Consider the following 26,973-nt stretch of genomic DNA (forward strand, 5'->3'; position numbering starts at 1 on the left):
GAGATTAGGACATAGACACACACACACAGATGACCACGTGAAGACACAGAAAGAAGACACCCCTCTACAAGTCGAGGACAGAGGTCTCAGAAGGAACCAATCCTATTGACACCTTGATCTTGGGCTTCCAGCCCCCAGAACTGTGTGGAAATAAATTTCTGTTGTTTAAGTCACCCAGCCCGTGGGACTTTGGTATGGCGGCCTGAGCTGACTAATACAACTAGGAACCAATTTTGCCTTTTCAATAGAAAAAACATGGGCTGGTGCTCAAGCAACCATATTGGATCATAGGTTGGAAGTCTTACACCAAGGATGGAAAGTCATTAATAAAGCCATTGTCTTTTTTTGTTCTCTTAATGTATTTGGGGAAAAAATCTGATTCATCCGTGCTCATTTCTTCCATGGATTCCTAAAGATTCACGCACACTTGTAATGTAAATGCCACAGCGGGGGAGCCATGTTATAAAAGCAAGGAGCATCGAGTAAGGGACCAGAGGAGCCCAGTATGGGCAGCACAGACCCAGAGGAGCTGGCAGTCAGCTATCGCCTTGAGCCCAGCAAACCGGGCTTTGCATTAACCACAGCCTGGTGTGAGCGGGGGAGTCTGGGGGGGTCAGAGTGCCTCTATTTTAGGACAAAAGAGAATTTCACTCTTTCAGGAAAAGCTGCAAGTACCAAAGAAGGTGTGAACTTGGTAAATGGAAAGGTAGCAGAAGTGGGAATTGTGTTTTTATTTGATGTGAGAACAGTTTAGATGCAGAAAGCCCCCTTGCCTGCTGCTGCTAATGCCTGACCCTGCTCTTTAATCTCCCCTGCTTAGCCAAGCCCTGGAAAATTGCAATTCTCTGCACCAGCAGCCCCCGTTCAATAAATCCCAACCAGTGGGCAGGAAGGAGACATTTCTGGGAGCTGGAGCTCCCATGCTGGCTGGCTGGAACCCACCCTCTGCCCAGCGACAGAGGGACTATTTGAGCTCAGGAACCACTGGCTGAGGATACTGTGTCCTCTTTAGGCTTAATTTCCAGCTTCTTAAAAGAACAGGTTGTCTTTGTTTTTTATTATTTTTTTATTGGCATTTCATAAAATGGATGCTCTATGCCAGCATTGTTATAAACTAGGTCTATAAATTTGTTTTATTATTTTCTTTTCTCGGGAAGGATTAACCTTTTCTCTAACACTGAATGCCTTGTTCTCTGAGTATATTTTGATCCAATTTGAGGCTTAAGGGATAAAAATTCCAATCCTTACTTGTCTCTTTGTTTTCCCTTCCTCATGGGCCTGGGTTTGGGTCCTTATGAAGGAAGCCACACGGGCTCTCCTTGGCTGATAGGTGACCCTGGTGCAGGACAAGGGGGACCCCCCCAGCTAAGAGGTGGGGAACCCGAGTGCTGTGTCAATTAGCTTAAGGCAAGGGCGATACAACTGACAGATGTTAATTTCTTTCAAGTTAATATTACACTTTGAAAGAAAGTAGGACATTCCGAGAACCTTGGCGTTAGAGCACCCCATTTGCAAGGCATACTTAAGTTAAATCACTGTTATTTCTTTACGGAGAGCTAAAATGTAGGTCCTTTTATAGTATGCTCTGTGCTGCATCTCCTAATCAGGCAGACTCCTACTCAGGACAATTATATCCCAATTTACTGCTGATGTGCAAATTTCTGATCTACAGGATTAGGCCTCAGGAGGTAATTTGTTTCTATAAAATAAATCCTAAAATATGGAGAGTTATGAATATGTAAACGAAAGCCGCTATGTGTGTACGTGTGCACATGCATGCCAGTCCCTATGTTTATAACTTAGTGCCAGTACCTCTAGGCAATAATTTTACATCATCGGAAACTCAGAAACAAATATATCTGAGTTCCTTTGATCAAGCGTGGTGGTTAATATGATATATTTTGGAATGATGCGTGTTTCAAACTTTTTTCATCGTATGTTCAGGATCCATTAATACCTCTGTTTTGCTCCGGATGACTGCATGCCTGTTCATTTCTAAAGAATTTATGCTAATTACTTGACGTCAGCCACGTAGATTGTGAATGCATGAATCAAGAATAATTTTTCAAAACGTGAAGACTAATTATTCAAAAAGTGTTGTTTCTCATTGTCGGGCTTCTGCAGCCCCTCCCCTGGGCAGGCAGGGCGCAGGCTGGCTTTGGGGACAGGCCTTCTCTTCCCACACAGTCTTCTTCCCTGAGGCCTTACCTGACTACCTTAACACACACACACACACTCTGCTTCTCATCACTTTGCTTTATTTTTGGAATTTCTGAAATTCCATCACTTATTCTGCATGTCCCTTTTTATTTTCCATTTTCCCCAGCAGGACAGGGGCTTGGGTTTGCTTTCTGCTCTCCCCAACACTTAGCACAGTGAGAGGCCCATAGGAGGCATTCCAGGCCATTCGCCAATGATGGCACTCGGTATCAGTTCTCCGGGACCACCTTGTAAACAAGCAGAGTTTTTCAAACTGCTTGGCTGTATGATGTGTTTAGACTTGGACCATTTAAGAGATTTTTTGCCCCCAGAACCACATGAACTGGTCCACACAGAAGGTTATCATCTTGGCCTATGTTTAAGGAGCTGAAAGAAATGCAGCACTGCAGACGAAAAACAAGGTTTGGAGTAAGTCCTGGATCCCGGATCAGCCCTTGGCCAGCCCTCACCAGCACATCTTGGGTGATGTACGTTGTCATCTCTGCACCTTTGTAAAACAGGGACAATGGACGTTTCTTGCGGCTCTCATAAACGGTTGCAGCAGCCAGACAAGACAAAGGATACAAAGCTACTTTAAAATCTGCAGAGTTCCCAAGTTAGGTTAGGTGCTGTTATGGGGTGAACTGTGTCACCCCAAATTCATATGCTGAAACCCTGAACCCCCCAGTCCCTCAGAATGTGGCTGTGTTTGGTCACAGGACCTTTAAAGAGGTGATTCAGTTAAAACGAGGTCATGAAGATTGGCGTCCTTATGAGAAGAGGAGGACACACCAGACTATGTGAGAACACAGCAAGAAGGCGGCCGTCTGCAAACCAAGGAGAGAGGCCTCAGGAGAAACCAAACCGACTGACATGTCGGTCTCGAACTTCCAGCTGCCAGACAGAGACTAAGTGTCTGCTGTTTAAGTTCTCCAGCCTGAGGTACTTTGCAATGGCAGCCCTGCTGACTAACACAGCTACTCAGTAAGAACTGGATGATAGGCTGTGGGACTGATTTCGTAATCACTGTTCTTGTGCCAGATTCCGTGTTTGTCGGAATAGATACACACAAATGGGATTTCAGTGTGTCAAACCATTTTCCCATTTGATGGATTTTCATGACCATGTCAGAGACTCGTGATGTTCATTTGGGATTGTCTTCAGCTGGTAGTAGTTCTTCCCTTTTATATTTATGATTCTTTCTTTTACATTTGCCATCAAATGATCTGTAAAAGAAAATCCACTTAAGTCTGTGAAGGAGGATCTATTTAATGCTCAGAAAGGGTGGCTCTTATTACAATGACATCTTTAAGAAGGACTGCCTGAACATTTCTCTTATGACATAATAAAATACAAACCAGCAGGGCTACTTCCTGTCTCCGTTTCTATGAGGAAAAGACAGTTATTCAGGAAAATAGCATAGGAAATATCTATAGTAGTGCAAAATGTAAATCTGAACGGGACAGGGTTCCTTCCTGGTGGGAGGACATGGCAGTGGGAGTACTGGATCCTCCGGGAGCATCATTTCTTCATTCTGCCTGCGCCATCGGCAGAGCTCTGCGCTGTGTGTTGGTTGTTTGATGAAGTTTCTATCCAGGGAGAAAAGTCTAATTGCTTGGAACCGCTTTGCAGCTGTGCTCTTTGTTTTGCGAGAGAGAAGTGGGGAGAGAAGGTAGATGGACATGTGATAGATGGATAATGGGGGAGGTGGACAATGTCAGCCTGATAGATTTTGATTCTCAGTTCCTCAGACTGCCTCCTGTCTTTGAGACAAGGTCTCGCAGGTAATGGACCTGGCAGAGTCTAAGTGACTCTGAAGGGCTGGTGGCAGGTCCTGGCCCAGCCAGGCATGCAGGACAATGCACTCAGGGGGTCCTTCCCACAGCTCCTGAGCCATGTGCTCAGGAAGTCGGGTTTCCTCTCGTTCTCCCGAGGAGCTGGCAGTTGCTACCTGTTTACATTAAAGCAGCTAATTGGTATGAATCATCTCTTGACCATTCTCCCGCTCAGCTTCAGAATTTCTTCACAGAGGGACACACAGAAATGATTAAATTCTAGAACCCCAGAGGGATACAAATAATAACGACTGTGTGTTACTGGACCGTTGACAAAGTGTTCTCCTGAAATACTGCTTGTTTGCTCAGACTGACAAAAAGCCACAGTTGGGAACAGAGTGCCTTTGCGTTCTGCCCACTGCAGGCAGCGGAATCCTAAATACAAATGTTAGGTAGAGCCCACCAGTGCAGATACAAGCTGCAGACAGCTTTATGAAGCCTCAAGGAGAAGGGTGAGGAGAATGGCTGCACAGCAGTCCGGAAATGGCAGTGGTACGTGTTTCCCAGCGCTGCTCGCTTAGGTGTACCATCCCTCCTATGGAGAAGCTGGGCAGAGGCTGCTGGCTCTCAGCGCCTCCTAGCTACGGAGACGGGGGGCACTCTTCTTGCATGTCCCGGGTTTATATTCACAGGACCTGTAAGTGGTGTGCTGCCCTGGTCTGCAGGTAGAGTCATTATGCCTTGTGCTCCTTAGTGGAGGGCATCCTATTGCAAGCCCAGCAAACACCCCTGCCCTCCCGTGAGGGCGAGGCTGGGGAGGCCTGACCCCTCGGTGTCCTTCCATGGCTGTGTTTGATGGCCACATGGCCGGCCCTGCTGGACAGTGCTCCCTTCCCCTCTGGCTTAGGGGCAAACCTCCGTGAGTGTCAGCACTGAGCAGGTGTGGGCCCCAGGCCTGGGGCACTCTGGGACTGCCCACGTGCCCCTCACCTGCTCTGCAGCTCCCACATGTCCTGCCCAACACCACTGGGCCTGTAGTTTAATTTATAAATGGCCTTGACCCGCACATAACCCTGTGCCTGGGTGGAGCAGGTTTTTCAAAAAGGATTTCACTTAATTTTCAAGATGAGCAACCTGAGACCTAGAGAAGCTATGCACCATCCCGAGGGTCACAGAGCAGGCAGAGATACCCCCAAATCCATGCTCACCTGGACCCACAGCCCCGCTTCTGCCGCCTGCCTCATCAGGAGGGGGAGGATCAGAGGTGTGGGAGGGAGCCAGACTCATCCCAGAGGCGTCTGGGGGGCGCTGGCTGCCGGATTCCAGGCCTGCCTTTCGTGTGTGTCCTGCCCGGTGCTGGTTTCAGGCTCCGATTTGTATGGAGGGGTTGAAAGCCCACCCAGAGCTCCCTGGCCTGAGCGCCCACATTATGGGGGTTTCTCAGGCTGTGTATCTGAAGGTGTCCACCTCCTGACACCCATGCCGCCTGCTGGCCCCCCAGGCCCTGACCACTGCCTGCGCTCTCCCCCATTAAACAATACCTTCGTATGTCATTCCAATGTGGCCACATTTTCCACGTAGGGAAGGAACCTACCATCTTCTTCACCTTGTCGTCCATGATCGGTGCCCCTCAGCTGGCCCCACGGAGGCTCTGCCAAGGCACCGTCCAGAGGCCAGGTGGTAGATGTGGAGGTGAGGAACCTGTCCCACATGGAGGTGAAGCGGTTACCAAGGAGGGTGACTGCACTGGACAGCTGCCTGTCACATGAATTAATGAACTCACTTGCAATCAATGGTCACTAATTGAATGCCTATCTGTGCCAGGCTCTGCATAGCTGCTGGAACCAGGTAGATCATGTCCTCCCCTCATGGACCTCACACTTCAGTGGGGCGATGGACCATAGACCAGGGAGGAGAGGAAGAAATAGAGGAAGGTAGACTGCCCCATGAAGAACCAGATGTGGGGTGCAGGGCTGGGGGCACGCCCTGTAGAAAGAACACCCTCCCAGCACCCTTCCTGTTCCCAGAAGACATGGCCGGGGTCCCCTCTCCGGGTCTCAGAAGCAGAAAGCATCACTGGTGCTTCCAAGGGGCACCCTGTCTCTGGCCTGGAGTGATGGGAGGGGAGGCTGTCAGGGGGCCAGCCTGCATCCACTGTTGTTGCTGTCACCAAGGTGACAGCAGGAAGCCTTGGCCGGCGACGTGGATTTCTGCAGGGCCCGAGGCTCTGCAGAGTGACTCTGCGGGCCAGTACCTGGCTGTGGTCCCTCTGGATGCCCTTCTTGCTCGTTCCTTCTCTTCTGCTGAGTCTGGGGTGCTCGGAGCTGTGCTTTTCCAGCTCCCAGGACCACAGGGAGCCATCTCCAGGCCCTTACCTCATTTGCACTGAACCCTGTGCCACCAAATCTAATTAGTTGTCCCTTCTCCACCACAAGCCGGCTCCCCCTCTTCTGCTTTGCACATCCCTGGGCGGGTCAGAAGGAGTAACAATGGCAGACCTTCCCCAGGGAATGCTCGACTCAACAAAGCGAACGCAAAGTAACAATTCCTGAAATATTAGTGGCTTATCTTTTAAACACTGTAATATTTTTCAAAGGGAGGAGGAATCTATAAATCATCTTTGACTAAAGGTATTAGTTTAAGATATAATTATGAAATTTATTTTTATGTCCTGTCTTTGCTGTCTCATTACATAGCCCCTAAATATACAGAATTTTTCTGCATTTTCATTTATCATTTGTCAAAAAATAATATTGCTGTTTTATTTCTTGTTATTTTAAATGGGGAAAGATGAATCAGGCCCTTCAAAAATCTCAGGTTGCAGCAGCATTTAAAACTAGAAGAGAAATCTCTCATCTCTTTTTGAATCAGAACTAATTTGTCCCCTTTATGATCACAATACAGTAGATGCAAGGAGTCCTCTGGGAGGGAAAGGATTGGGGACGCTAAGTCATCCTATGAAAAATGACAGTTCTTAGTTCTGGAGGCGTCACTTATGCAGATGTTATTGGTACAAAGGGATTTATCGCTGTGAGCACAGGAGTGGCAGCCATGTACATTTCAGGTTCGCTAGACACTCGCTGTCCAGTGTCAGGCTCCTGTGCTAATGGTCCCGAAACATTTTTAAAGTATTGGCTTGAACTTCAGGAACCTCCTACCCCTCCCCATGGTCCTACCTCTTAGGAGATTCTCTGAAGACAGGGCCCCTGGCCTGCGATGTCGATTAAAGTGTGAATGGCGCCCTGATGCAGTGAAGAGGCGTCCCACTTAGTCTCTCAACACCGCGGCACTCACGGGTTACAATAGATGGCCCCAGACAGGCCCTGGACATGGATGCATTCAAAATCTCTGCTGTTACGGGCATTGGCAGCACATCTGGGATAGAGGAAAACAATTCTACTGATTTAGGTCACGGAGCGATCAGTCCAGCAAGTCTCACAAAGCTGGCGTCCTCGCCTCCCAGACAGAGGTGAGATTTCAGGGCTTCAGGAGGACCTGCTTAATCTCCAGGAAAATTGAGAGGAGGCTACTCCAGGGTCTGCAGAGGCAAAGTCATGCAACCAGATTGATCTGAAATGAGGGCTGATTCATATATATATAGTAGATAGATAAGAATTCCTGTCATCCCTCTGTCTATTATCTCATCTATCTATCTATCTATCTATCTATCTATCTATCTATCTATCTATCTATCTATCTATCATCTATGTATCTAACTACTTACCTAAGAGACAAAAAAAATGAGCAAGCAGGAGAGAACCACCTGCCTCACTTCTCAACCATCCCAGTATTTTCCACCCTTCATGCTGCCTGAACTTTTCTGTCCAAAGTCACTGAGAGAGGAAGTGAATGAATGGACCACATTTAGCTTAGTGATGTACTCAGACTGCCTGGTGACAAAGTCAGGAATAGAGCCCTGTCCCTCTTCCCCGGCTGGGGCTTTCTCTCCTGCCGTAATGTTCCTAATTTCCCTGTCCCCACACAGGATGTGTCCCTCACACTCCTGGGCTCCAGGTGCAAACCCAGGTGGCAGTGAGTCTCTTGGCCCAGGTACCTAGTGGTGGGTCTTGTCTCCAGCTCTGCCTTGAGCTAACTTGAGGGCCTATTTGTCACTTCATCTGTAGACAAAGTAGCTGGATCTCAACTCAGACTGCCTCTTAGAACCACCAGACAGCCTTTTAGAAAAGCAGTCTGTCTGGCCCCTGCCCAGGCACGCAGGTCACCGTCACGCTCTTGCTCTCGGAACCTTTCTCACTGTGGCTATTCAACAGGGCAGCCTGAGTCTGCCGTGGGTCCCTGAGTCGGTTTTTTTTTCTGTAAGATGTCTTTGTTGGTTCCTATGATTAGCTTTCACTGGACTGAGGAGTTTTAAATATTCTCCCTTCTGTAACTAGAGGATTTTATTTATTTGTTTGTTTTTCAGTTTTGGCTCAAAGTTGGCCAGCGCTTAGTAAGGTGCAAGGCACGAAGGGATAATCAGCTTGTGTTTTCACTTCAACTTGGCTTATAGCGTGTTTTCAACCATCATTACAGTGTGAATTAGTTAAATCCTTCTGCCTGAGCCAACGAATTCCTAAGCCTGCCTCGTGGGCACAAAATGTAAGACTGGTGGAAGTTCAGCCTCACTGTGAAGGTCAAACGGTGTCATTCGTTTGTGACAATGATAAAAAACAGGAGCCCTGGTTCAATAAGCCACTGTCACTGGCAGTAGAAGTATACACAGAAGCTCAGTCACTAACTCAGAGCTGTGGCAAGTGTCAGCTACCCTGGGTCCACACCTGTGGCACTATTTGAATTGTATCTACATGCGAAACCAGGACAAAGTAACAGTGCAGCAAATATGTTTAACACTCTGTGTAGAATTTGGCCATGAGAAACAGAGAATCAAGTACAGAAACTATCCGAGATGTTGAGACCATGTCCTTGAGTTTCGTCACAACTGCAGGCGAAAGGTGCAGGCGACCAGAAGAGGGTGGTTCTGATGAGGGTCAGGACACACACCGCTGGACTTCAGTTTGCACACTGGGTGTCGTGCTGTGGGTGGTGAGTGCACGCCACATGCTGGTCCGGAGGCTTTGCTCCTCCAGCGCCAGAGCCACTGTCTGCCTTCCTGCTTGCTTTCAGCTCAGTGATGGCCTTATGTCTGTGTTTTTCTTGCTACAGATGGGCAGAAGAAAGTTCAAGAAGAATTTGACATTGACATGGATGCACCAGAGACAGAACGTGCGGCGGTGGCCATTCAGTCTCAGTTCAGAAAATTCCAGAAGAAGAAGGCGGGGTCCCAGTCCTAGCGGGAGAGCCCCTTCCTAGTCTGCCAGAAGACACCAAGTTCAACCACCATCTGTCAAGAAATTAGAGAAAACACCGTAGAGAGCAATCATCTGCACACTCTGCACACACAGCAGTCCCACAATGCATGTACAGAGACCCGTGATATTTATACCCTCTTAGGAAAGTGTAGACAATGCAGTTGTGAGTGGCTTAATCTCTGTGTTCATCCCCAGTATCATTCCTCCTGCAGCTACTCTCCTTGATGTAATAAAATGGAGTTGAGATGCGTGACTAAAGTGTCTGCCTTCGTCTCTCCCTTTGTATTGGTCTGGAAAGTCCCCAGTGTTGGAGACATCTCACGCCCATGGCTGTTTTCTCCTTTCCTTAAGTTTAGAGCTGAAACAGGGCGTCTCTGGTAGGAGTTTTTCTACTGAGAATGAGAGACCCATTCCCATTTGGAGAGCACTAACTGCCGACTGACCGGCGATCGCAATACATTTTCTTCTGTCATGGGAATAGAGCTCTGGGGCCTGGGATGCCAAACATTCAGAAGTTTCACTGGGGAATTCTGACTCCCCAGGAGCACAGTGGGGAGGGTGACACATCTGTGTTTGGCATGTGTCACCTGGGTTAACCCAGCAGGTGACTTTCAGAACTTCGAAGGGGACACTGCCACCATTGACGGCCATTCGGCCACTTACCTGCCGGGCACGAGGGGATGGTGGTTGTCCCATCTCCTCTGCTTCGCCAAGCTCTGCCCACTGTGATTTGCTGCATGTTAGGGTTATGTCCCTCGACCTGCAGTTTGGAGAAGCTGTTTGGCTTCGTTCTCACCTTATCTCTTGCCCTGCATACCTCACAGGCAAATTGCTTTGCACAGCTCACCACAAAGGGCTCCGTAGTCAGTGAGGGGAGGTCCGTCGTGTAGGGAGGTGCCTGCCTTTGGGCCCCAGGTGGCAGGAGTCCCTAGCCCCCAAGTCTGACTGCTGTTTGAGCTTCGCCATGGGAGGATCTGTGTGGAAGTTGCTTTCGACCTCAGCCCCCCAAGGTGCTTCACGACAGCACAGTGATCCACTGTGGGCAAACGATTTCTTTCCTTTGCAAGCTCCTTAACCAAGGATCCAGGAGGAGTGTGAAGGATGGTGGAAAGAGGAGAGACAGTGCTGTGTGTGTGTGTGTGTGCTCACACACGTGTGCCTGGGGGTGCAGGTGTAAAGTATGGTGGAAGCAACCAGCGTGCAAGCTGATGAGAGGGGGTGGGGGTGATGCCTCTCCCCTGGCAGAGCCCCGTCTGCGGTCACAGAGGTACAGACGGACCAGGACTGGCACGGTTGGGAGGATTCACTGTTTCAAAAAATCCACCTGAAGATGTATTTACTGTTTTGTGTAAGGAGGTTTCTCCTGGACAAGTCTCTGTTAGGGGATGGTAGGGGCGGGGGAGAAGCTCGGGGCTTCCTCTGACTGGTTTCTAATTAAAGAAGCACTAACTAGAATAGCTTTGGAATTAGGAACCAGCCAGGGCTCCTCGGGGCTCCAGTCGGCCTGAGGTCCCCATTGAAAAGAGGAGAGCAGGTTGAGGGGACACTCCATAGAAAGCCTCCTGAGATAGGGAGTGGGTACAAATGCCACAGAAATTCGAAGGATGGTGACGTAGTCTTTTTTGGGAAGTCCCTTCAGTACTCATGGAAGGAAAGTTGGGAACAAAACTAGTGCTTGCACAATTCAGATGAAATCCCTCTGTCCTCCTAGCACCCTCACTGTTCCCTCATCCTCCGAATGTTTCTCATAAAGGAAGCAGGTGTCCCTTCCTGGGCTCTGATGGCTGATACAGGTCTCTCCTAGCTGTGACCCACCTGGAAGCAGATCTGGTTTTACAGTGAGATTGTTCTCCCTAGGGGGGACTCTCCATGCAAAGCAGGAAATCCTAGGGGATGGTTCTTCTCCAATGTTCCAAGGGGCCAGGAAGCCCTTCCTCCATGGCAATGGCCCACTGGTGCAGAAGGCGGAGAGTGGGGTGAGGCCTGTGAAGTTCGGGGAGCCCCTCAAGGGTTCTGGTGCACGTCTCTCATCCCAATCACAGCACAAGGGCACACCTGACTTCCTCCGAGCCATAGGATGAAGTTCAGGTTTTGCTTCTCATGTGGATTCCCGAGAGTGTCAAACTCCCGCTCACAGCAAGGGGAAGACTCCAGCTGTGCCCTCAGCATGGGCATTGGGAACGTTGTCTGCAGCCTTGTAGAGCCAGAGGAAGGAGAAGTGTTTCATGGCTCCAGGCTTTGGAGGGCCTTTGCATTCCCGTGGGCTACAGTGTTTATCCTAGAAGGCAGGGGGGCGGGGGATGTCCCAGAGTGTGCCCGAGTGGGGCTGCACAGGGTGTCAGCAAGTTGGAGCATCACTAATTCAATTTTCTTTCACACACATTTACTGTAATCCTACTATGCACATGTACTTGGTGCTGTGGCTGACCCTCCTCACGTAGTGGCAAGCTGGTGGGGAAGAGGCTCATACAAACAGATGGTAAAATGGGAAGAGAATGGTGCTGTGGCAGAACAGAGGGAAGGCAGCTCATCCGGGCTTGGAGAACCACTCAGGTATTCCTGAGGAACAGCCACCTGAGTGACTGATGGAGAGATGGTGGGCGTTACCAGGTAAGCAGGGTGGGTGGCTGGTTGGTAGAGGAGTATGTGGGCAAAGCCCAAGAGCAGGAGGTGCTCAGATTTGCAGAACCAGAGGCACAATTTATTACCACCTCCCAGCCTGGGGGGCGTGGCTGTGCCACCCCAACTTGGGCAGCAGGACCCCAACTTGAGACTTGGTACTGGATTCACCTGTGACTTACAGGTCAGTTGGCCAAGTGACTGTAGAGAATTTACCTACCTAGAACAGGCAGTTTCCTTACCATCAAGGAGATGACGAAATCTACTTGGCAAGGTAGATAGAAAAATGTTAGGAATTTAAAATTAGATTAAATACAACTGAGTGCCTATCTCAGGTGTCTAATAACTAGAAGCCATTAATAATGGCAGATCCATGTGGTAAAGAGCCAGTCATTGCCTCTATCACCAATACCCTTCTTTCTGACTCAATCCAACCGGAAGTTCCATGGGACTTGGCTTCTCTGGGGTCCAGCCAGCTGGGTCAGTGGTGGGCGCCTGTCCCGGGAGGTGGACTCAGCCAATTAGAGTCCGTTGTTTGTGAGTCTGAACTGACGGTCATGGGAAATGAGCCAGGAAATGGCAAGAAGTTGTTCAATTGGGGCCAAAGCTGGTATTGTGGCAGGTTAAAGCTGTATTCCAGCTATTTTTTAAAAAAAGCAAACCAATTTTATTTTATTCTTTTGTAGGAAGCTGCAAAAGCCAATTTGGAGAGAAATGAAGGAGGGTGCATGAGAAGATTTGAGAGTCAAGGTATATGGGCCCAGAGGAGAGAGAAGACAGCTGAGGTTCACTTATTCATATGGTTGCAAGGAGCAGAAGCCGGCTCACACAAGCTAAAAGAGAGAATTATTCAGGTCTCACAGACATCCAAGAATAGAATATCCAAGGCTCCCAGAAAGGAGCAGAATGCCACGGGCAGGCAGAATTATATTCAATTTATCAATAAATTGGGGCACAGTGGGGACAGAATTGATGTCTTGATATTTTTGTCTTTATAGCATTTTATGACTTTCAGTCAAGTTGTATAATTTTCTTCATATAGGTCTTTTTGTTCTATTTCTAGGTATTTCATGGTTTTTCTTGTCCTTCTAAATAGAATCTTTCCCCAAAACATTCTCTAGTTGGTTTTGCTATTATCTAGGAAAACTACTGATATCTGTGTATTTAACTCTGTAACTAATATTTTACTGAACTATGTATGATCTGATCATTTTTTGGTGGATTCTTTAGGATTCCCAGATAGACAGGAATATCATCTGCAAATAACACAAATTTTCTCTTCTCTTCCACTCTTTTTAGTTCCTTTGTTCGTTCTTGTCTTGTCTCCCTTATAGTCCGTCCTTGTGTTTTGAGGGAGGCTTAGGGATTGTTTCAGTCTCAAGTGACAGCGACAGGCCTTCTCATGAGGTCATCATTTTCAAAGGTCACCTATTTTGGGTTGACCGATTTTAACTTCAAAGGGTCATCTATTCTCAAGCCTTGCAGTCCTTTTTTTGTACCTTTGAATGAACAAATTTTATATATCCTGAAGATTAACCTAGATGAATTAGTATGATTGTAAGAGAAGATTGTAGAGAAAGAGTTCAGGGCTAGAGTTTATTTAGGATTTGTGTTTAAGACAAAGCTTCATCTTAATGGCATGCGTAGGAGATTTCACTTGATTCTAATTCAAAGCACAGATCATTGAGGTGGGGTCCCTTGGCCAGCCTGCACTGCTCAGTGTCTTGGTCAGCTTGGGCTGCTCTAACAAAACACCATAGACTGGGTGGCTTAAACAATAGACATGTATTTCTCACAGTTCTGCAGGATGGAAGTGTGAGACCAAGGTGTCAGCAAATTTGGTTCCCCATGAGGGCTCTCCTCTCGGTTTACAGATGGCCTCCTTCTTGCTGTGTCCTTACAAGTGGAAAGAGCTCTGGTGTCTCTTCTTTCAAGGGCCCCAATTCCATCATGAGGGGTCCACCTTCATGACTCATCTAAACCCAAGTATCCCCCAAAGGCCTCACATCCTTGTACCATCACACTGGGGTCAGGGCTTCACCATGTGGATTTTGGGGGACACAGACATTCAGCCCATAATATCCACCTTTGCAGAAGCAGGGCTCCCAGTTCTCCCAATGTCACTTACGGTAATGTGACCAGGCTAAACAACACATTGGACTCTATCCACTGCCCAGCTGATTTGCTACACAGCTTGGATTTGCATCCACTGCCTGGCTCTTTGTTGCTGCTTTAATGCTGGCTGTTTTCCTTGTGGCTGTGACAGTGGACTCCTTTTGGATGTAGTTTGGTCTGTTGCTAACAGATGCTTAATTGACTAAAACGGAAGAGTGAGTGAAAACCTGCTCTGTTTTATGTGACCTCCCTAGGTGGTAGGTAAGGGTCCACAGAGCGGGAATCATGATGGGTTAAGACAGGGTCCTATCAGGCTTTATGGATAAAACGACTAGGGAAATGTCAAAAGTGGAACTGCTGGACTTGTTCTCTCTCTGCTCCTTGCCCTGCAAAGCCAATCTAAACATGGAGATTTTGGCCCCCCAAGGCGAGTCATTCTCATTATCTCTATGCATCCGTGCTACCAGCTCTCCGACACCTGAGTGTCTTAAAAGATGCCATCACATGAGTCATGACTGCTCATGAAGGATGGAGAAGCGTTTCTCTGTTAGCGCTCCCGAGCTTCAGTTGGGGTCTTTCTTAAAGCCCCCACAATGGAAGAACCATTTCCTAGCCCATCTGTGAAATGCACTTCCGTTAGATGATAGTCTTGTCTACGCCCAGGCAGAGCGTTGGACCTGTCGAGTGCGTTACTGCACAGAAACACCTTGACGCAGGCGCAATCACACAGCATTCAATTAGATGGGAGATGTCCTCGTCTCCCTGCTGTGTCGCATGTAAACCTCATCAACTTCGAAAATATCACGCTGACTGCATGTTTCCCCCTGGTGCAGCCACGGCCACCCGTGTCCCTGTCCCCTAATCAATCAGTATGATATGGAAGCCACACTTGGAGTGTCCAGCTTGAGACAGGAGAGCTTGTGGCCGACTCTCTAAGTATTGACTGGTCCAAAAGCCTCCACGGAGCTAAAAATAAGGACAGACCATCCCACTCCTGAATCATTCCCGCAGTCAGCCCTCTGATGTTTCCACTTTCAACCACTTTCCTCTTTCTAGTCCATTCCTCTGTGGCAGTCAGAGTAACCTTTTCAGAATGTGAATCTGATCGTGTCATCTTTTCCACGCCTTCCTGCCCCAAACTGGGAACCCTTCCATGACTTCCCCGTGCTCTTGTGGTCTGTGACCCCTGATTGGTGGCCTCATTCCTCACGCCCTGGATCTTTTCACTCTTTGGATGTGCTCGCCTCCCTGCCACATCAGCTCTTTGGAGTCTGCCCCTCTGCCTTGGCGTCTGGTTAACTCCTATCATCCTCCAGTTCTGAGCTGCCGTGGTACTTCCCGGAGCAGTTGAGATGAAGCTAACTACTGTGAAATGTGAACCCCCCACGTCCTGGAGGCTGCACCCAACACAAGTGTATTTCTGACCCACAGCGGGGCCTGACACTGGTGTTCTGAGTCATGGCCATTGTCCGCGTGTGGGATGACATCAAAGGTTTGTGATGGGCTGGACCCAGAAGTGACTGAGGTCAGTTCCACTGGCTGGAAGGCAGGCATGTGCCCACACCGATTGTCAAGGGAAGCTGGCAATGTAGACTCCCTGTGTGCCCAGGATGCTGACGAGACAGCTTTTGGTGAACACATCGCAGTTTCTGCCACCACCACCCCCACACACAGTAGGTCCTATTCTCCATAGCACTTGTTACAGCTTTAATTTCACACACATTCATGTGATTCTTTGACTAATACTTGTCTCCTTCACTCAGCTCCACGAGGTCTGGGACATCCATTTAATGGGCAGTTTAGTTGCTCGGTACACACTTGCTGCGAGAATGAACGAATACATCCGTGCCCACGTTTGTTGCGTGCACTCTACGGAAAGTGCGTCCCCCAACAGATTTGAGGGCACAGGGACATAAAGAAATTCCATATTTTCATTCAGTAAGCAGCCCAGAAAGGCCCTGATTTGGTCAGAGTTCAAAGTCAGCCTTGGACTCTTCAGTTTTTCATTTTCTTTTCTAAAGAAGGTCTTAGAAAGCCAGCTGTGTGGTGGATTTTCCTGCCATCTCCTTTTTCATGGATAGACATATGATGGAGTCCAGGACAGATGGGTTCCAAGGCACAGGTACAATTCTAGGCCACCTCCCTCCTAAAAGTCCCCAAGATTGTGGTGACCTCGAGGACAATAGGTGACCGAATACTGCAAATCCAGGATCCTGACCATCACCGTTTTTTCATGCCATGTCTCCCGTATGGAACACCCCTCCTCTCCACACCCTCCCTGGGGGAGCAGACCACCCTGGACCTGTGGGCAGCAGAGTCGCTTGGCCCTGACTAAGTTATTAGAATCAGTGTTCTGTGCGAGAACCATAACTTCCTCTGACCTCAATCTCCCCCTCTGTAGAGTGGGTATAATATGTCCCCCTGAATGGTAGTGAGGGAATGGAGCCCTTTCTGTGTGTCAGGCTGAGCACTTTATGTCTATTATTTCATTTAATCTTAACTATCCCCATAAAGTAGGTACTTTATTCCTATTTTCCAGATGAGGAAACTAAGGCTCAGAGAGGATAAGGAACAACTCAAGTTCATGCAGCTAGTGAGGAATGAAGTCTAATTTCTCAGCTGGGTCTGACTTGAGAGCCCACAGTTTTTGACACTTATGTCACCCAGTATGACGCATTGAATGCCAATGTATCTTGTAACTGACACTATTTCTTATCCACGTAGAGCACCGTTAACATTCTACAGTCTTCAGTGACCCCCCTAGGGTCTCCCTCATCCCTTCAAGGCCTGATGGGGTCCTCTTGCTTCTGAGTTCCAACAGTGGTGGTGGTAGATAGACTAATGGCCCCGAAGGTGTCCCGTTCCGAATCCCCTGAACCTGTGACTGTTTCCTTACATGGCACCGGGGACTTTGCAGAGGGGACAAAGTTAAGGACCTTGAAATGGGGCGATTACGTTGGTTGTCTGGGGTGGGCCCAATGTGATGTCAGGGTCCTTATAAGAGGAAGGCAGGAGGACAGTGTCAGAAAAAGATATGACCACGAAAGTAGAGGTTAGAGTGATGTCCTTGGAGAAAGGGGCTGTGAGCCACAGAATACAGGAGGCATCTAGAAGCTGGGAAAGGCAGGGAACACTTTTCCCCTGGAGCCAAAGATGTTGTATACAGAAGAAATGGCATGACAAAACTCAGCCCTGTCAACACCTTGGTTTTACTCCTTAAAACTCATTTTGCACTCAGACCTTCAGAACGCTAACAGTACATTCGTTTTATTTTAAGCTACTTATGTGGCAGTTTGTTACAGCAGCCATAGGAAACTAAGTGGGATTTTCTGGGCCATGTCTCTTGTGCCTTCACACTTGGTATGGTCTTAAAACTTCACGGTTACGCATGTGTTACTATTAGCACCCTCGCTAATGGAGAGGCCTTAATGGGGGGAGGTGGGGGGTGGCGCACACTATCCCTCTCTATAAGGACAGGGCAGACACATAAGAAGGCTCAAGTAGAAATCGGTTGGGGTCCCAAATCGTGGCCCAGTGATGAAGCCATTGACATGCCTGGCAGATGACTGGGCCGCCAGGTCAGGTGTGCAGGGATGGAAGATGAAAACATCGTCACACCCACAGTTTCACGGGGACCCCCTCCCACAGGGAGGTGTTGAGGCTGAAGCCAGCTGGCAGCTTCACGGCCTCTGCAGCTGCAGTGACTGCCCGACCATGGGCAAGCCCCACACCATGAGCTGTCCTGCCTTGGAGGCTGGCCTGGGGCCAGCAACGCTGTCACTGTAGCGTTTCAAGTGGTTTAGGTGGAGCACAGGCTCTTTTGTGTGATTTGATTGCAACCCAGCCAGCAGCCTCTGCAGCCAAGCCAATAACACAGCGGCGGTGGGAAAGGCTTTGTCACTGCAGCGCCGTGAGCGGGAGGGAGCGAGTCCGTCTCTGCAGCATGTGTAACATTCCTGCGGCATCCCCGTCCTACCACTGCAGTTAAGCTCCGGGCGAAGGAAGACGAGCATCTTTGTCACCCTCCTGGTGGAGATGAAGGGTGGGGGGGGCACAGCAGGAAGTGAGATATTAATTTGATACCCTCTTAGGCGGGCAAGCAATGGTGAGGGACCTCCAGGGCGCTGTGGTGGCTGAGTGGGTGTGGCTGTTGTGATGGTCTGGGTCTGAATGGACTGTGACCTAAAAACAAAGAAGCCTGTCAAAGTGAGAGGCAGCACACATTTATTTGAGATCAATAAGAAGAGCTATTTGGGAACCATTAATTCAGGCAGAAACCCAAATACTGTGCCGATGAGGAGACAAAGGCGAGGGGTGTCTGTCTGCGAGAGAGGGAAGGGGAACGATTCCATCCCCAGACGGAAGGCGGTTCTATAGTGCAGATGACATCACACAGTGATGCTCATTCTAAACACTGTTTGTCGTTTCCAGTCCGTGGTCATCAGTCCAGCAGTCATCACACCTGCTTTCTTCTTATCTTTGCAAACGGTCCCCAGGGACACAGGTTGCTCAGGCCCAGGGCAAAGGTTGTTTTGCCCTGTTTTAGCATTCGGGAGGTTGGAGGAGGGAGCCCGGCGGGCGGTTCCTCTGGGATGGCAGCTGTGGCTCCAGTTTAAACAGGCTCCGTTTGTATTATTGTTTAGAGAACACAGGCATTTTCTCATCTGCTCCCTTGTCAGCTGCCGGGCTCTTAATCCAGCTCTCCGTTCCTGGGTACTCTCACCCCCCCACCTGCGGCCCCAGGGGCTTCTCCCAGCCAGCTTGGAGGGCAACTGGGAGTGACAGCTCACTGCTGCTCAGTGCTGATGGGGCTTGAAGGCAACTAGCCCATCTTCCTTGCTCCTCAGGCGAGATGCTCCACTCACGGGCTTTTCTGTCCCGTGCCTTCTTGTTGATAAATCAAAGAGCATTCAGTGCGGCAAGCCGCTGTAGGGATCTCATACACCCCTGCATTTTATCAACAACTAAAGCAAAGCTCAGAGAAATGGAAGGGCCTGTCCATGGCCACACAGCCAGGCTCCAGCCCAGGGTCCTTCAGGGCCATGTGTCTCTTAAGGAAGCTTAACGCACAAACAGGGCTGATGCAGCCCCTTTCCCAATTTCCATCAGAGATCTGAGGCTGAGCCTTTCCCCAGTCAGGCTTCGAGAGGCCTCTTCCGGGCCAGGTGGCACCACCTTTTGCTAAAATGCCCTGGGCATGAAAGTGGAAGGAAGAGCAGAGCAAACAAATAACGGGTCACTCCACAACCATTTTAGTCCAAATTTCAAAAGAGGGGAGGGCAGGAGGTGTGGCAGTAAGGATTTAAACTGCTGCTTTAATCATCACCCCAAATAATGGTGGCTTTCACAAGAGGCCTGTGTCACGTGTGAGAGTCTGGATGAAGCGCTTCCAGGGCCGTGACAGCAACTCCTGGTATCAGGACGTGTCCCTTCTCCCCGGTTGTTCTGCCCTCCTTAGGTTCTGTCTTGCCTCCCAGAGTTCCCTACAGGGGTCAGCCCTGTGGGTACACACCGTAACCTGCTTGATGATGCACTCTTTCTTAGCTTTGCTCCATTCCCATGGCACGTCCTCACTCCCCTTCCCTTGCTTCCTTAAATGATCTCCCACATAAACCATTTACATTCAAATCCTGGCCTCAAAGTTTGCTTTGGGGGAACCTAACCCAAGACATATGGCAAGGGAGATGTGTGGGTGTTTTTAGCTAAACTCCAGGTTCCAAGAATTCTGGACCATATGGACCATATGTTTTGTTTACATCATATTTTTCACAACCTCCCTTTATTAAGAAATCAGCCTCTTAAGATTAAATTTGGCAAGAATTGACTTAGTTTTCATCCATCAAGTGTTGTTTTCTGCCCTTTCTTGAAAGAAAATCTTGCCTGTAGGTTGAAGGAAGGTGGAGTAGGATAGTGTAACCAATCTGCTCTTTGCCGGGCTCTGGCCAAGTCCTGTAGACACAAAAATGAGAGAGACATGGCCTCTAGTTCCCCTGGAAGGCTTATTCCAATGGGAGATGTAATACCCAAGTACATGACAAGGCAAATAAGAGCGTGAGAGAGCAGTGCAGGGTGTGGAGCTGATGTTCATGAAAAAACAAGGGAGTCCTGGAGAAATGGAGAGGTCTCCATGGTCAGACTGGGAAGTGAGAAGCTTCTAGGACTGGCGAGGTGGAAAGGAGGAGAAAGGATATTCCAAGAATGAACATTACAATGTCCATAAAAGGACCACACGTTTCTGCATCAGCCTCACCTGCTTGACCAAGGAACTTCAGCCATGAAGCCCTTCCTTTTGACTCCTTGGGAACCACATACAAACCTGCCCTCTGCTGTTTCAGGTTAGCAGAACATGAATTTCAGGTCACTTTAGAGACACAGTTGTCTTCATTGATTTGTTATGACCTGGTGCTCAGGTCTCTGGGATATGCAGGACGTCTTGGGTCTGCTCCTGTATCTCAAGTTAAACAGGGATGGTGTTCTCTACACATAAATACGCCTATCCCTCCCCACCCCTGATGTTACCTGCTGCTCACTCTCTCTGCTTCTTCTGCTTGTCCACTTGTTTGTTGATGCTCCCTGGGCTCCCTTATCCTCCCGACCATTCTCAAAAGGGCCCTTGCTCCCCGAGAAAAACTCCTTGTGTTTGGTCCAGTCTTAGTTACTTCAAGGCTCTCAGCCTGAGGGGTAATTGCTTCCCAGGGGCCTCCCAGACACCTCATGACAATACTTCTCTGGAGGACACAAGCCCTCAGCGGTCCTGCCTGCAGTCTTGAGCCTGTGGCCTGCACAGAGCCCAGCCTGTTTCCCAGCACCTGTGCTATTTATGAAAAGCTATTCCAGTTAAAATCAGTTCAGTTTGGGATGAGACCAGTTGCACAGTTTCCTGAGTCTCATTTCTTCTCTTTTCCTCCAATATCTAAGCCCCAAGCTATGATTTCCCAGTTTTCTTCATGGGCAATATGACAAGCTATCATCTTCCAGAAGATTTATCATCTTCAACTTGCTTTAAACTGTGTGGAATCAGTCCTGGGGTTTGCCTCTTGGCTTCCTCTGACCTGGGACCACACTCATTCTCAATGTGAGGTCTCCCCAGGAAATTAGGTCAGTGTCTCTCCATGAGGTTTGTGGACTTTACAAAACAGCTCTGTTTTGTAAAAAGTGGTCTGACTTAGTCTCTGAGCCAACAGTAACTACAGTAGGTTTTAGGAATAATGTGGGAATAGCAGGACTTTGTGTAGGTCATTCCATCCTGGACCCTATCCATGAGAAAGATCCAGAACTTAATATAACATTGAGGATGAAGGGGTAGAATTGTTTGACTCGTCTTCTTTTCATCTTTCCTACTATTCAGGTGACTCTTCCCTTCTGTCTCATCTAGATTATGACTTTAGACCTCTTAATAATAATAGTTACATTACTCAGGGTAATTAATGCTAGCTGTAGCAAACAATTCCACTTCTCAATGACTTATACAAAAAATGCATTTCTCACTCCTAGAAAGTCTGATGAGTATTTGCAGCTCTCCTGGGCAGCTTTCCATCCAGTGGGTGACTCAGGGATTCAGGCTCCATCTCTTGGGAGACTGCTATCTTTAGGACATTTGCTTTTGAGAGAAAGAGCTGGAGGGTTTAGATGGTGTATGAGTTTCTTACGGCTTTCATACAAATTATCACAAAGTAGGTGGCTTAAAACAACAGAAATTTATTGTCTCACAATTCTGAAGGCCAAAATCCAAAATCAAGGTGTTAATAGGGTTGGTTTCTTCCAGAGATACTGAGGGAGAATTTGTTCCATGCCTCTCTCCTAGTGTTTTGTGCTTCTGGCAATCCTTGAGTTTCCTTGGCTTGTAGACACATAACTCCGATCTCTGCCTCCATATTCATGTGGACCTCTTCTCTGTGTATCTGTGTGTCTTCTCTCTCTCTCTCTCTCTCTTTTTCCTCTTATAAGACATCTGTCATTTGATTTAGGGCCTACCCTAAACCCATGATTATCTTATCTCAAGATCCTTGACTTAATTATTAGGTTGCTGCAAAAGTAATTGCGATTTTTGCAATTACTGTTAACCTTTTAAACCGCAATTACTTTTGTACCAACCTAATACATCTGCAAAGATTTCTCTTTTTCCAGATAAGGTCAGTTTCACAGATTCTGGGAATTAGGATTGGGATATATCTTTTGGGGGCCACTATTCAACCTACTACACATGGTTTGTTTTATTGTCAGTCCTAGAGTAGCACACAAGTTCACCTACATTCCACTGGCCAGAACTGATCATATAGCACAGTCCTAATTACAAGGGAGCCTGGGAAATGTAGTCTTCCTGTTTGCCCAGAGGGAGGAAATGGAGGTAGTGGGCACCTCGCCAGTCTCTGGCATTGACTGATGCTGGAGGAGCACTTACTCTGTGCCACATGCCCTGCTAAGGATGTTGCAAGGACAATCTCATTTTAATCATTTTCATCCTCGCAAGTAATCTCTGAGGTTATCCAATTTTCAGATAAGTAAACAGAGGCACAGAGACCTTTGAATGATTTCCCAAGGTCATTTATAAATGGTGTAACCACTGTTTTCATCTGAGCAGACCATTTTCAGAGCTTGTGCCTTTAGCTCCTGTGTGACATGGCCTCTAACTGCACTGACTCTTGGCTATTTGTCCTTGTGGGTCACAACTATCACCGTTCCCCACAAGGGGAACTTCCTTTACTCATTGCTGGGGACTGACCTGCCTGGAGCAAAGTGCCTGTTGGGTGCTGCCTTTGCTCTGAAACAATTTTTTCCTTCACTCTGCAAAGTGTCTCAGTGCTCTTTTCTCCACAATGCCTTGTTCAAGGACACCTCAGTGGATGCCAATGAAACAGCCAAAGTTCTTACCTTCTAATCCAGTAAGTGGGTGACACTAATTGACAGGAATAACAATGCCGATGTCATTAGTTATTGAAGTATGTTGACAAGTTCATCTGTCAAAGAAGAGAAACTGGCTGGTGGAGATTGATATGTGTATGTCAAGCATAGTCCTTGACTTTTGAGTGAGAGCATACTGCAAATTTATTTCTATTTTGGCTGCTCATAAAACTACATTTCAGTAGCTCTAGTGTAATCTACATCAAGCTGCAAAACATCGATAGCAGCTTGTTTGAAGTGGATCCAAACTACCTTGTCTGAATAGAGCAACACAGCACATTTCTGAGCAAGAAGGCCTTGGATTCACGGCACATGGGGAGATGGGAACAGGGTTCCTTTCTTCTCTCTGCTCTCCCTTCTGTTCTGGAAAATTTTCTGTTGGCTTGCAGAAGTCCAAAGAGGGAAGAAGATGCTTGGGTAATTTTGTACTTGTGCTGATTATTGATCCAGACCTGTCTTTGGTCGTAGCAGACCAAAAGAAAGTATTGTTTTTAAAGAAGTAAAGTCCAGGAGAGGAGTGAGGTTGGAAGACGGGTAAGAAAAGGAAGAGATGGATTTAAAAAAAGGGAGAGAGGCAGGAAGGGAAGAGGAAAAAAAAAAGGAACAAATAAGTAAAGACAATTCTCCTCAGCTTGGTTTTGAGGTAAGAGAAAACATTTCTCAGTATGCCCTTGACAAGTGCATGGTTAGAGGATATCCATGTCTCCTAAAAGTTCTCTCAAACCTGCTCTCAGTTTCTGCAAATACAATATATTTCAGTATATAAGCTAGAGAGCTGTGGTCAGTCCATGGATGGGGGTGCACCTGAGGGCATGAGTTAGTACCATTTCACTTTGCACCTGCTGTGTATGAGGTATTGTATCAACTCCATAGGGACACAAAGCGAATGATATGATTAGGCACAAATAGTTCCTGCAGTCTGCTTTGTTTAGGCACAGTGTTAAGACACGGCCATCTGTCTGCAAGGAGCTTGCTTTTTAATGGAAGTGCCAGACATGCCCACAAATAAAGTAAATGTGTCAAGTTCTTTGGCAGACAGATAGATGAAGAATGGGAAGGGAGTGAGATCAATTTTAACCAAGAGAATACTTTATGGAGAGGTACGGGTCTTGAAGAAAGCATAGAACTTTATAATGAGTGGAGACAAGGAAAGAGACATTCCAGGTGGGGCAGACACTGAGGCAAGAAAACAGTTTGCTGGGAGAATAGCTGCTATTCCAGTTAAGGAAATGCATAGGAGCTTGCAGTGGTGTTGTGGAACTGAAGCCTCAAGCGATAGGTTAAGGCCAGGCCAGACTACAGATGGCCACTCCGGCAGACATGGCTAGCGGGTCACCAGCCTGTCTTCTCCCTGCCTTTAGAACATAGCCAGTCTACACTTAACAGCCTACCTCATGGTTAGAAGTGACTATGTGACTGAATCCCAAGCAATCAAACAGGGGCAGAAACTATCTACCAGAAAAAAAAAGCAGACAGCACAGGTGAGTGGAAGAAGAACCTGTGCAACTGTACAACTACTTCTTACCGTGCCAACTGCCACCACTACCACCATTTCCATCATCAACACTGCCACATCACCACCACCAAGACCACCATCACCACCTCCATCATCATCACCACCATTACCACCATCACCTCTACCACCACCATCACCTTCACCACCATCATCATCATCACCTTCACCACCACCATCATCATCACCTTCACCACCATCACCTCCACCACCATCTCCACCACCATCATCACTACCATCACCACCACCACCACCGCCAACACTACCAACATCATTTCCACCATCAACACTGCCACATGACCACCACCAAGACCACCATCACCACCACCATCACCACCTCCATCACCACTATCACCACCACCACCACAACCACAACCACCATTACCACCATTTCCATCACTAACACTGCCACATCACCACCACCAAGACCACCATCATCACCACCATCACCACTTCCACAATTGCCACCACCTTCACCACCTCCATCATCATCACCACCATCACCACTACCACCACCAACATTACCACCTCTATCACCTCCACAAACAGCACTACTACTACTACTGTTATGGCTGCTGACAGGAGTATCAAGCACACATGCTGTGCCAGGTGTTGTTCTAAGTACTCTCATGTTTTATCTCACTTAACCCTGACAGTGGCTTTTAGATGGGCACTATGATTCCAGTTTGAAGATATATTTAAAGCCACTGGTTGTGTTCTAGACTTCATGGCTTTTAGCCTGTCTATGCTTTTGCAGTTCTTTGAAGTAGATTCTTAAATCATGGTATTCAGGTAATGATTTAGGCTTTGTTTTCTTAATCATGTTCATCATGAGTGTTGTAGTTTTTAGTTAATCTTGAATCATAGACCAGGGTATTTAAAGATGAGCACACTCATCTGCAGATGGAAGAGTCTCCAGCAAAATGCTACAGCATATAATTATTTAGTGTCACATGACTCTTTAAAAGTTGGACGATAACAGCTATTGCCTTGATAACTGTCATTTACTATTATGATTCTTACTCTACTGAGAAATTAAGATAGAATAGAACAAAAAGAACAATTTGTTTGAGAAATAAAATTAGGTGTTTAGAGACTTGACCTAAAGTCTCAGAGGAACAGAAAACTAATGAAGATGGTTTTCAAAACAAAACGTCCTGATCTGCGCGCTGAATCCCTCTGCCACCTCCATTGCTCCCTTCCGCATCTCTACAACACCATCATTTATTGACTTCGCTCTTCATCCACAGGCACATGACTTATGTCTCGAATCTCTCTGTTCATTCCCTCCAACTGTATTCATTTTACCTTCATTTCCTTGTTAGCTTCTGCCTCTGTTTCAGCCATTTATCAGGGAAAACATCCCCCTCCCCTCTTGATGCATTGCCTGCATATTTTTGGTTAAATTTTACTTAAAAAATGTTACATAGTTCTATAAGGCTTAAAACAAAACAGCAATGCTCTGCCCCACCCTTATCATCTGCACATTGTGTCTCCCAAAGGAAACATTTTTCAACTTTTTCAGATGTTTATTTGAGCATTTACCTCTACATTTTTGAAACATGCTTATATAGTACAATTCTTAATATTTCAATTTCAGATATGATATATGCACTTCCTAAATGAAATATGAAGATTTATGTCCTTTTCAAACTTCCCTTCTCCTGTCAATATATTTATGTTTCCATCAGTTGTGGTAATTTCATTATTATGTCCATGTGAATATTATTCAGAGCTGAGTCATTTAATGCACTGTCATTACATTTTCTTTCCCTGGAGTTTATAATGGTCTATTTTTTTTTCCTGCTTAAGTTTTATGTACTTAACACTATTTTAATGCCAAACTTTCCACTAAAATTGTATCTGTCCTCATTGTTTTCAAATATCTCAAGTAATCTACAGTTTCCTTATTATTATCATTATTATTTTTTTCTGACATATTCCTCCATCATCTTGCTCTAAAAGGGTTGCAGCATTGCTTTCAACCTGGAGTGCCTATCTATCTAGCCTGCAGACAGTCACTTAACCTCTCTCCTGTTTTGGAGTTCCTGTCTTATGGCTTTTATATATTCTTTTTTCTTACTTAACTTTTTCATGTTGATGGAACATATCTTTGAATTTTGACTAAAGAAAGAGTATCTGGAAAGTGTATTTTTTGAGACTGTGCATTTTTGAAGATGTGTCTGTCTTAACTCTGACAATTGAATGATCGCTTGGCTAGGTATAAAATTCTAGGTTGTGACTAATTATTTTCAGATTTCTTATATTGTTTTTTTCCCCCAGCTTTACTGATTCATTGTTGACAGACAATAAAATTCATTCATTAAAAGTACATCATTTTATAATTTTGTGAATTTTATATAATTGTGTAACCACTACTACAAGATATAGAAGAGTTATATCACTCTAAAAATTTGGTCCCCTACAGTCAATCCTCAGGCTACCAATGCTCTGACTTGTTGATTTGTATCACTATAGTTTTGTCTTTCCCCAAATTTCATATGAATGGGATCATATTCAGTTTATAGACCTTTGCATTTGT

At 47.0% G+C, this 26,973-nt stretch overlaps 1 protein-coding gene across 1 annotated transcript in view; it reads left to right on the plus strand.

Annotated features, from left to right (window-relative positions):
• PCP4 (Purkinje cell protein 4) overlaps positions 1-9,536 on the plus strand; it is a 52,706-nt gene extending 43,170 nt beyond the window's left edge. The window contains exon 3 of the mRNA XM_033122988.1: positions 9,138-9,536. Within this exon, the coding sequence (XP_032978879.1) occupies positions 9,138-9,265 (128 nt within the window). The 3' untranslated portion in view covers positions 9,266-9,536. The remainder of the gene's footprint in view (positions 1-9,137) is intronic.
• The last annotated feature ends 17,437 nt before the right edge of the window (positions 9,537-26,973 follow it).

Source organism: Rhinolophus ferrumequinum, chromosome 2 (genome assembly GCF_004115265.2).
Source record: "Rhinolophus ferrumequinum isolate MPI-CBG mRhiFer1 chromosome 2, mRhiFer1_v1.p, whole genome shotgun sequence".
NCBI classification, from domain to species: Eukaryota; Metazoa; Chordata; class Mammalia; order Chiroptera; family Rhinolophidae; genus Rhinolophus; species Rhinolophus ferrumequinum.